The sequence below is a fragment of the Poecilia latipinna genome, unplaced genomic scaffold (genome assembly GCF_001443285.1).
Source record: "Poecilia latipinna isolate Pla-1442-1.1 unplaced genomic scaffold, P_latipinna-1.0 Scaffold237, whole genome shotgun sequence".
Classification (NCBI taxonomy): domain Eukaryota; kingdom Metazoa; phylum Chordata; class Actinopteri; order Cyprinodontiformes; family Poeciliidae; genus Poecilia; species Poecilia latipinna.
Window position 1 is genome coordinate 1,080,740 of NW_015112853.1, and position 11,652 is coordinate 1,092,391.

The 11,652-nt window shown below is 40.0% G+C and overlaps 1 protein-coding gene across 1 annotated transcript in view; it reads right to left on the minus strand.

The window, feature by feature from the left end:
* klhl5 (kelch-like family member 5) overlaps positions 1 to 1,742 on the minus strand; it is a 34,554-nt gene extending 32,812 nt beyond the window's left edge. Inside the window, exon 1 of the mRNA XM_015032365.1 lies at positions 912 to 1,742. Coding sequence (XP_014887851.1) covers positions 912 to 1,510 — 599 coding nt within the window. The 5' untranslated portion in view covers positions 1,511 to 1,742. The remainder of the gene's footprint in view (positions 1 to 911) is intronic.
* Between the last annotated feature and the right edge of the window lie 9,910 nt (positions 1,743 to 11,652).

Genomic DNA, 11,652 nt, shown 5'->3' on the forward strand with positions numbered 1-11,652 from the left:
AAATTGAAGGGCTGTTTCAGTGTGTGGACTGCATTAGGCATCTTTGGTTAAAAATAGTACACATTTAGACCAGTCACACCATGTGCACCACTCTTCATTTTTAACACTTTCTTGGCAGTAGGGTCACTGTAGATTGAAGGCATGTTTTGTTTGTACTTGTAAGTCATATTTTATGCATCTGTGTACCAGGAGTCACCAACATGGTGGCCTAGGAGATCATACGAGTACGCAACAGAGCTGTTCCAAAATTAAATACATTTTTTAACTTTAAGTGACATAGTTAAAAGTAAACTATGTGCATCAATTTCGTAGCCCTTTGTATCACCTAGTAGGTATGAAGTAGCTCTCAGTTGCAAAAAGGTTGGTGACACTTACTTTAGAAAATCTTACTGGGTATATCAGAGGTCTCTGAGCAGCCCTGAGTGAACTATCAAATACAGTCAAACAAACAAACATAATTTAAATCTCAAATATTAATTAGATGTTCTGAAAGTTTGCATTTCACTCAGACAGAGATTTTAAAAAGCTGAAATTGTGTCTGGCCATCTGTTCGCTTGTCAGATCAATTTTATTTAGTTCTTTATGTTTCTGAAGAGTTACATAAAGTTTTCTCTTTTTTCACAGAATAGACTGTCAGGGGAGTGGGTGCATGTTTGGTTTGTAAAGGAAGGGATGGACATGGAGGACCCTCTCCCATGTCCCAATTTATACGAGAACCGCCACTGGTCATTAGAATAAGTACATTAGGGGGGATACAATTGTCTTCACTTGTCAAAACTTTTTGCCTAAGTTTATGTTCTTAAGTCTAACAAAAATGGCTTAAAGTATAAAGTTTTTTTTTTACTTTCAAGTGTTTGGTAACTTCTTTTTTGAGGTGAGAAATAAAAGCAACCCTCTCATCCCCATCCTACCTGCAGGAGCTGGAGTCAGTTTCCGGGTGGTTGTTCTCCTCGGTCCCCGCCGCTCCCGCCGCCGGCTCCACCTCATTCTCAGCCCCAGCGGGAGCCGAAGCCTCAACTACCAGCTGGGGCACCGGGGCCTCGCCGGGGGGCTCCATGTTTGTCACCGGACGAGCGCGGCGACGAGGCGGTGGAGAAATCCAGGAGAGCGCCGCGGCGGAGCTTCTGCACTCTGGCTGGCTGAGGGAGCGGGTACAGGAGTTCCCCGTGGCTCCAGAAGCTCCAGCCGGACCTCCCCGACTCCCCGCTGGATCAGCAAACTTTCTACCGCTGCCGTTACAAAGGTTAGACCCGGCGCTCCCACTGGCCACCAGCCCGCTGTGACAGCCCACGCTCGGGTTAACGCCGGATGATTTTAAGTTGCTGCAGCCGCTAATAGAGGGACCGTCCGCTGCGCTGCCTCCGGTTCTCCTCGCGCTGAAGTAGTCTCCGAGTGGCGGGGAAGGAGGCGGAGGAACCGCGGGGTGACCGAACCACCTCCATCGGATCCGGAGGATCTGTTTCACATCGAACTCCTTCCGCGAGGAAGAGCCCGAGCCACTGTTCGACATTCCAGGGCTCGGCTCGAGGAAATGGCGGGGACGATCCCGTGCCGCTTTACCGTAAAAGCTGCACGCTGCTCTTCACGCGCGTCTCTCTTGGCAACCGCACGCCCGTTAACCGCGACTGAAGGGAGCGAGCTGAGAGTGGAGTGTAAAGAAGCAGACAGAGGAGAGAGAGTGACGGAGCTCTACGCGGAGGTTCCTCCACATCTCACAATTACACATTTCCAAAGTTCTCAGTATGCATCTTATCTCCATATCTCAATCTTTTTCTGACAGTTTTAGTGAATAACTGACAAAAGTTCACCTTGGATTTAAGGCATATATTTATCAAATGTTTGGTGTAAAATGTTGAACCTACAGAAGGATGGATTGGATAAACACATTTAGAGAATGAGATATTTTATACATTCTGTAAATACATTTGCCCCCATATTATATTCTCCTTTTCATTCATTTCCATACCTGAAGAGTTGGCAACTCGGATGAATGCACAATATTAATTTGCACCAGTTAATGTTCTGAAGATGATTGTCACCATCTGTGACAAAAGCCATCGTGGATTTCTGGAGTCAAACTGTGGCTCAGGTGTGCAAAGTTGAGCCCCTTCCACCTCAGTTGCAGATATTGAAATCTGTCAAAAGTCACTTATCTGCCATGGTGTTTGCCAACGACAGCTGAACTGCTCAATTCTTGAAGCTCTCTTATGCTACCAACCCAAAATACACACTGTAAAAAACAGGGATGTTTCAGTTCTGTTTACTATTTTATTCATCTTGACAAAAAAAGTCTATTTGGAGAAAACTAATATCAGAGCATGATGCTGAAACATGTTCACTGTGCATATATTCATCTGGTGATATTCAGTGTTGTGTTCGTGCCAGAGTTACCTTTTTGTTTTGGAAGATTTTAGCCACATTTTATTAGGAAGTAAAAGGTTCTGTCTTGAACTCGTCAGTAACACTTTATTTGAAGGGGGGTGAATAAGACTGTCATGACACTTTCATAAACATGACATAACACCTGTCATGAACATGAATAAGCCTTCATGAATATTTATGACTGTTGTCATAAAGCGTCATTCGGTAAATTATGACACTTTAAATACAAAGTTGACATTATTCAAAATGTCTTTGTTATGACAACTTGACATTAACCAAGAAATCACTACTGTTTAAACTTTACCTTTAATAACATAAAGTTACCTAATTTTTAAAGGGCAATCAGTAATACTTTTATAACAAATTTATATCAGTAATGATTTCTTGGTCAATGTCAAGTTGTCATAACAAAGACATTTTGAATAATGTCAACTTTGTATTAAAAGTGTCATAATTTACCGAATAACGCTTTATGACAACAGTCATAAATATTCATGAAGGCTTATTCATGTTCATGATAGGTATTATGTCATGTTTATGACGGTGTCATGACAGTCTTATTCACCCCCCTTCAAATAAAGTGTAACCAACTCGTCTCCTCTGATCAGTCATATGAAGAATGCATGGAGACTATTGTCACATCACATTCTGTACTAACCAGAAGTTTTTTTTAGCCCCTTCAGTGTTACTGCCAGCCACTTGGCATCCTTCCTGGGGAGTTTCCATCTTGTCTTTTTATGAGTAACGGAGAAACATAATTCAAAATGTTTTCCAATCAAAGTTGAATGTCTTAACTGTGACAAGATATACATACAATGAGGTGGATTGTTTAGCACCCCTCTCCTTATTGATCCATTTGTAGAATGAGATAATTTTCACATTTAGTAGCTTCTCTGGAAACTATGGGTTTAGGATGAATTGGTAAAAAAATATATATTCTACTCTAAAGGTTTTTACTCATTAGGGCTGAATGTATTTGAATCAAATGGTTCTCCAACAGTGTATTAGTAAAAAGGGGTTAATTTAGCTAATCTTTTAGTTATCAAAAACACAAGATATATTTAATGTGGAAAAAGTTCTGAAATGATTAATCTTTCTCAGTATAATAACATTATTATGCTATGTCAATAATTTTATCAAAAACTCGTAAATGTAAAGAGCTGAAGGATGCGTCCGCTTTCATTCCCACCCTTCAGGTCTTCTCCTCTTTACACATCTTTGTTCCTCCTCTTGTTCCTGAGCAATCTGTTGCAAAAAAGCTGCAATTTCAAACTCTGCTTTCACCAGATACTCCAATCAGAGCACAGCCACTTTCATGTCACTGGAGTGTCCTTCAGGATAAAATTTAATTTGAGTTTCAACCACCATCGACATGTACCCTCAAAGCTTTTACACCAACTGCCTTTTTTCTGAGTCTTCACAAACCATTGCTCTTCACCATCCATTGCTGCTCTTCTTCACCATTTCTTCCCCTTCCTAGTCTTCATCTGCAATGCAGCAGCTATACATAGGAAATAAATTATCAGAGACCAGTGTTTCCTGTGGGAGTCGCTACATCCAGACACCTAAGGGCATCCAGACCAGAACACCGTCTCCCTTTTCCGCAGTAACCTCTGGACAACCAGAAAACGAGCTGCAGGCCCAGAGACGGAAGACATCGTGTTCTGGACTGAGTCCTACAAACGGGGCGGCAGAAATGCTTCAGAAACCCCACTCTGGCAAAAATCAATAAGTCAAACAGCCGAGGTCAGATTGTGAATTACACAGATGGGAGCTGTGTTTCTCATAAATTGCCCTTGCAGACTCAGGTTTGGCAGACTGAAAGGAGCGGTTGAATAGGGTCAACTCAACCGGCCGCTTTTGTTTGCCAGAGTTTGAGGAACAGGGCTGCTGCTTGGTTTCAGTGTGTTCTTGTTATTTGGACCACCCTGTTATTTTAAGAAATCAATACCACAGACTCAATATACAAACAACAGAATCACAGGCACCAACAAATAAAAAGCTCAGCGGAAGCAAGGAACCAATCCTTCTGAGGATTCTGGCATGGGATTTTAGTTTGACATTTCCAGATGTTGTGGACTTTTTAATTTTTTTTTAAACTACAAACTACAAAAAGATCCTACCACACAAACATCTCATCGGAAAAACAAAGTTTTTAGTCTAACAACCACTCCAGGTGAGTCCTTTTGTAGTCATTTCATCTCTAACTACGTACTTATATGGTTAGACAAACCCTTTCATGCTTATGTATCTATTGTTCATTTGTATGTTTCTCTTAATACTAGAAGTATATTATCATCTGAAGACACATAGAAATGTATTTCCCTTGAGAGAAAACATTTTAATTACCATAAAAATAGTTTAACAAACTATTTTTTTAGTCTAGAGCTGGTCTACACGTGATTGATTGAATTCAAAACCATCTGTGTATTCTACCTACACAACATTTGTTATTTCCATTGGATTGGGATTCTGATCTCTGTTTGTGTCATTTCGGTCTTGAATCACCACAGACTGACCACTAATCAGGTCGAAATAACTTAAGTTATTGGAGACTTTTTTTCACAGTAGATTAAGAGTAAGTACTACTACTTTAAATTACCAATTATCAGAGTGGATACGAAGAGTCCCAAAGTGGTACAAATTGATGCATGGTTGGTATAAAATGTTGCGCAGCTCATCTTCGTACCGCACAATATCTGTGTATAAAATGAACACTGTGTGAGGATTGTGTAAGTTCTTTGTTTGTTACATGCACTTTTGTGATAAAATTTAATGTGCTGAATAACACCATCATTTTGGGCGGAGGGAAGGCAATTTTGTGTTACTGCGGAGCTCTAAGTAGTCGTTTACTGCAGAGTATTTTTCACACAGTCATGTAAAATACACTCCCACTGAAATAAACAAGCTACAAATGCTGCTAGAAAATGTTATTAAATGAACTGAGTAGAAATTTGGCACATCCCCATATCTGTTTACAGGCATCAATCATTCGCTGCCATGTAGCAGCCGCTGTTCTTCACTGCAAATAATCTTCCCGCACATCCCTGCAGTGATTTGGTTCCTCTCCTCTTGTGAGAAGATTGGGAAAAGAGGTCTTTGATGTTGCCAAGCTTCCTCTGCATCACTTTGGTCTTTTTTAGCTCCCTCAGATTCTCAAAGGATTTGTCTGCTCTTCGGCTGGATGCCTCTCATCGCTGGTCCTGAAGAACTAAATTATTAATTTGTTTACTTGTCATGCACATTGATTTTAATGACTTTATTCTTGTCTGAGTATAAATTTTGCATTGGCCTCGATCCATTCTCATTCCCCGAGATGGGTTCTCGGAAATGAAAATGGATTCTACATTTCATTTGTGCGCTGCTGATTGTAAACGCCCCTGTATTAAAGAGTTATCCTGAAAACTTGCTATTGAGCGCTGCAGATTAACCAGAGCATTTTTTGCAATACTCATTACAAAAATGTCATCCCACTGTGGGGAATTTCGGAACATTGCTCCTAGGGGACGGATGAAGCTATGGGCTATTTACTTTCTGCCCACTTTTGTTTGAAACAATCATTGGTCACTTGGCAGGATCCCTCATACAGCTGCCTGTGTTATTAGTCTCCTGTCCGGGGTGGTCCAAGTCGATCGCTCAAAACGTTTCTGTGCACTTTTATGACTCTTCAGCACAAACAGGCACAAAAACACTATAAGTTATCCTGCTAACTGAAGGCTCCATGTATTCCTCACGCATTTGCTCATTCAAGCATGAACACAATGGCACGCAAACAAAACAGTTTGTCACAAACTTTTTCCACATTTTGTCACTTTACAACCACAGACTTCACTGTGTTTTATTGAACTCTTATGGGAGAGTGGCAGGTTGAACATATGCATGTACAGCAGCTCTAGATTAGCTGCACAGCACAGGTGTAGGACAGGACGGCTATTAGAGATGCACTCCAAAATTCTGACTTTCATGGAGGAGTGGGAAGAATACATCCACTGTTGATAAAAAAAAAAAGTTATAAGAAATCCAATTTAAAGTTTGCCTAAGGCCTCGGTGGCGGCACAGCAAATGGAAGAAGGTGCTCTGGTCAGATGAGAGCAAAATTAAAGTTTTTTTTCTTGCCCACGTGTGAAACATTATTGTAGTGGAGAACTTACTTTGCACAGTACCCTGAACATGCCATCCCTACAGTGAAACATGGTGGTGGAAGGGATGATTTTCTTTAGCCTAGGCAGAGAAGCTGGTCTCAGTTGATGAGGATGAGGCCTGAAAAAGGCTTAAGACTGGGGTGAAAGTTCACCTTCCAGCAGTACAACAGCACTAAACATACAGCCAGAGATACAATGTATATCTCTGTCTTTAAATGGCTTAGTCAAAGTTCAGATCTGAATTGAGATGCATATCTGTGGTAAGATTTAAAAACATCTGTTCCAGACTTGCGCCATCCAATCTGTCTGGGCATAAAATTCAGTCTCTAAGTGTATAAATCTAGTAGAGACATAACCGAAGAGATCTATCAATACTTCAGCCCACTGAAGTATTGATAAAGAGGAGCTGGAGACTTTTTTCATGTTTTTATTTAGTAAATTTTTGAAAACTTTCTATACTGTTTATTCTGCTTCACAATAACAGTTATGAGTTTGTCTATCCCATGAAATCCCACTAAAACACAAAGATTGTGCTTGAAATGTGACAAAATTTGAATAATTTCCTGTGGTAAGTATTTTTGCAAGACAAGGCTACTGTCTTCAGTCCTCTTCCTGCACGCTTTGCACTCTATAAACATTCACCTACACACTCTGAAACCCACATAATCACCAACACTGAGCCAAATAAAAACAAAATGCCCATCACCCGGGAAACGCTGCCATAAAAAGATTTTATGGGGCCACAGCACATGGACTATTTTCTGTCTGGCCCTGTTGTGATGCTCAACCCATCTCTCATGACCCATTGTCATCCTCTGCTGTCCTTCATCCAGTGCCTTTCTATTTTACTTCTCTTTTCTCCCATATTCTTTTCCATGGCTTGTTTTCTCATTTTAAAGCCTCCCTTTTCTCACCACCTTTCTCTTTGCTTTTGTCTTCAGTCTCCTTCCTAACCTCAATTTCCTGCTCCCTATCCCTGCTGTTATACTGTGACACACAGAGGAACAAGTGCATTTATGCGAATGTATATGCGATTGTCAAACTTGCTGCTCATTTTCTGAAGGCTCAAACCCACAAAAACTGTAGTTGTAGTGAACGATGAATCGATCTGACCAAATGGGTGAGCTGTGCCTTTAACATACCTTCACTGTGTGCATGCACAGAACAAAAAAAAACACTTTAACAGTCAAGTCACAGAGCCTGCAGCTCGTTCAGACCACATACGCACCCACATTTTGTTTGTGTAACCGTCGGGTAGTCCATCCTTGAGATTTAAAGCAGGCTCAGACTGGCCGAGCAAATAATTACCTCTCAACATTGAGCCACACTATTCCGGCCCCCACATGACACATGAAGGAGCAACAGACAAAACCCTCACAAGTAAGTGAGATTACAGATAAATTAATCAAAGATTATTATGTTTATTTAATTTGAGTACTAAATACCCCAAATTAAATAGAGTTTTCTCTCTGTCAGAATAATGGCAGAGAGAATACTTTATAGTATTTTTAAATTTGATTATTTTGAAAGGATTGCCTTTCAAACTTATTTTTTTTAATTGACAGATGTAGAAGAGCTAGCTGGTTAATTAACAGCTAAGCTAGCTTCACTTGTTGACTGTGTGCTCTATGACTTTGTATTTCTGTGTTTTTATGACGAGAAGCACCTTGAACCGCCTTGTCGCTAAAATGTGCTATACAAATAAACTTGACTTGTCATACATGAGTCAAATATTTTCTGTATCCTTCCTCAACATTTTCACAATAGTTTGCTAAATTTCTTGGCAATTTTTCTCCAAACAAAACTGGAATAACTCACTGCTATTCCAATAATTGACTTTGTTGTGTATCTTAAATTTCTGGCTAATGTATTGAGATGTGTCTTCAGTGTCGTCATATAATTATTCCTGACAATGTAATTTAATTTGGTGAAGCGCACCAGTCCCTCCTGCAACAAAACAACTTCACAACATGATACTGTCAGCTTGGAACTTCAGTCAGGATGGAGTTATCAGGCTTCTGAACTTCCCTCTTTCTTCTTTAAATGTAATAATGCTCATCGTGTCCAAGCACTCTAAGTTTATCTTAATCATGCAACAAGATATGTCTTCAAAAAATTAAGATTTTTGTCCCCAAGTGCATCTGAAAACCGACTTTATGTTGTTTTCGGACTGATGGCTTCCTCTCTGAATGGCCTTTCAGCCCATTTTGGTACAGAACCTGCTTTTGGATAATGACATTCACTCTCTTAGCTCCAGTCGGCCATTTTACAAGATTTTTTGCTTTTCTTCTGGGGTAAGTACACACATTTGACATCAAAAAACCTTCATCTCTGGAACACAGAACCTGTCTGCTCCCTGAACTGACACATAGAGAAAATTTTGGTGATAACCTGATCTAAAACAGGAAAACACTAGCCTGATTTAATGTCAGTTGACCGAGCAAAGATTACATGTCTTTTTATGCAGTGTATTCAAATATCTTTTTTCAACTGGGTGTTACTGGATTCTCTTTGCATCGACCAAACAGCCATCCAAACAAAACCCCACTGAAAACCCAGTTAATCAAGAACCGAGACACTTTTTTCTTGCCATACCAACATATCAACCTTAGCATGTTTTTACTTTAGCCTGGTGAACACTTATTTAATCTTTCTCCCTTTGTCTAGAACATCTTTCCCTCACAAAAATGAACAGTTTTTCATCTTCAAATTGGCATCAATGTCAAAAACTGACTACTTTCAACAAAAAAGTTATGAGGATAGAAAAACATGGTCCTCGTGGGTATATAAGCACAACAAATGTTCATTTCCTCAGGGAATGCTGAGTCAGATTTCATTACAATCCAGACCACCTTCAGCCGCTAATTTCTCTCTCATCCCTCCATCGCATCAGTCAATAGTGAAACCACACAGATCAAAGAATGCCTTCAATGAGATCCGTGTGTATTTGTCTTCATCTGCATTCAGGCAGTGAGTTTAAGCTCCAAACAGATTGTGAAATCTCCTTTCCCCTAAGAGTAACTAATAGTAGAGATGAAAAAGAAATAAGAATGGGTTTTTTAATTGAATCTTCTCCACCTTTTGTCTCCCGTCTGTCATCAAACACAGTGCAAGCAGCAGCCAACCCAAAAAGCAGGATTAATTAAACTCCTTCCTGTTGCTCACCCCTCTCTGCTCTGTTTATATCCCATTTTATTACATCCTATCCATTTTACTTTTTCCCCTTTTTTATCATTTCTCTCATTTTGTACAGTTTATGTCTAAGAAAAGTTAGTGAATGAAGATCGTTTTAAAAAAGCAAGTGGCAGCACAAGAAAAAGACTGAAGGCGTAGAGACATGGAGAGTTTATATATTTCACTCTTATTGTGACTTTTTATTGACTTTCATTCATTTTAGTAAATGTTTTTGTTCCTAGCACCAACCAGAACATTACCAGGATATTCCTAACCCTAATTTTAAGCAAAAATTAAGATGGGGGTTTGTCGCATTAGGGCCAGGCTTTGGTTCCTATAAGGACTATTTAGGAGGCTAATGAATTTACCAGAAAAGGTCCTAAATGGCTGACATAAACGAGTACACGCAGGCACGCTCTCACACAAACACACGCAGTCTTTATTTGATCTTGTATCAGAGCCGAGGTCTCCCTCTGCACCCAACCACAGCTTGATACACCTTTACTGCCATGTTTTATTAACACAAATGCAAAGCAGAAAAGTCTCAGGGCGCATGTGTTTAAATGGAGGCCAAAATCCACTCACACACACACACACACACACACACTACACTCTTTGTGCTACCCGAGTGTGAACCAAACTGTCCAATTACATTGATCCATGCTTTCTTTTCTGTGTGCAGAGAAAATGGCTTCTTTCTTCTTCCTTTAAGCACATCACCTGGGTAGATACCCACACTCATACACATGCATTCCCACATACACAGACGCACCATAATGACTCGGGTCTGGCTTGCCTGCTCTGGTTCCCCTCTAATTGCCTGAGAGGATGGAGAGAGCTGACAGCAGGCAGGGAAAATAAAAATGGCCAAATGTAACCACATTTGTGGAGGGGTGCATCAGTAAGGCAACTCTAAAGCAAGAGAAGGCGAAGGATGATAATGGTGATGAGGTGATGATGAGGATGAAGCTGGCAGCAGTGAAAAACAGACATTCGAATCCCTAATTTAGAAAAATAAAACTCTGCTCCAAGTGACTTCTCTGTGAAGCTCTGGGCTTCAGAGATGTTGCTATTTTTAAATAGTTTTAATGTTTTTCTTCCTCCTCAGGCACCTGTTAAGCTACAGTATTTATTGCAAAAGAAATTTGTCACAATTCAATCCCATGTATAACTGGTAATGCCTTTTGATTTTTCTTTTTAGCAGTTTGTCAAATTACAACAACCACATTTCCACCTATTGTTTGGGGATTTATCTTTGTTGTTTTTTTTGGGGTTTTTTTGCGAAAGAAAAATCGGAAATTGTGTGTATTTTTAGAACCAGGCTTTGTTGAATGTTGCATCTGCAAATGTATTGTCTAGAAGTGTCTTGCACTTCTGGACACTGAACAGCGCATTGCTCCAGCTCCAGCTGTGTGATGGAAATGCAGAGATCAGTATGACAACACAACAGATTTATTTTTTAGAGACTGAATTACATACATTTGGGTTCTGTTTACTAATTAGATCAGTTGAATGTAAGAATAAATACATAAGTCCCATGCCCTAACCATACTAACTAATAGATTAAATAAAAAAATTTGTACTAGGGGGAAATACTGCAGAGATGACTAGAGAAGCTGCATCCTGTCCTACCTTTACCGATAAGTCTAGCTGAAACAACAGCACAGATTCTGCCTTAGCTTACACGACTGAACAGTTTTCAGCTAATGTGATTTAACAAAATCAAGATTTTACAAAGGAACACCAGAGCCTTTTCACTGCCAAGTGCATTCCTCCCTTCTTTCTCCCAATACAGTCACAGCTTTCGGTACTTGGTGTCTATTTAGTTTTACTGTGAGATTTTGACTGTGCAATAACAGTCCAAAGGCAAAAAAAAAAAAAAAAAAAGCCCTCCCAGAAGGGACGGGAACGGGAAAGATTAAAACCAAATGAAAGAACAAGCTTGGCTAAAATG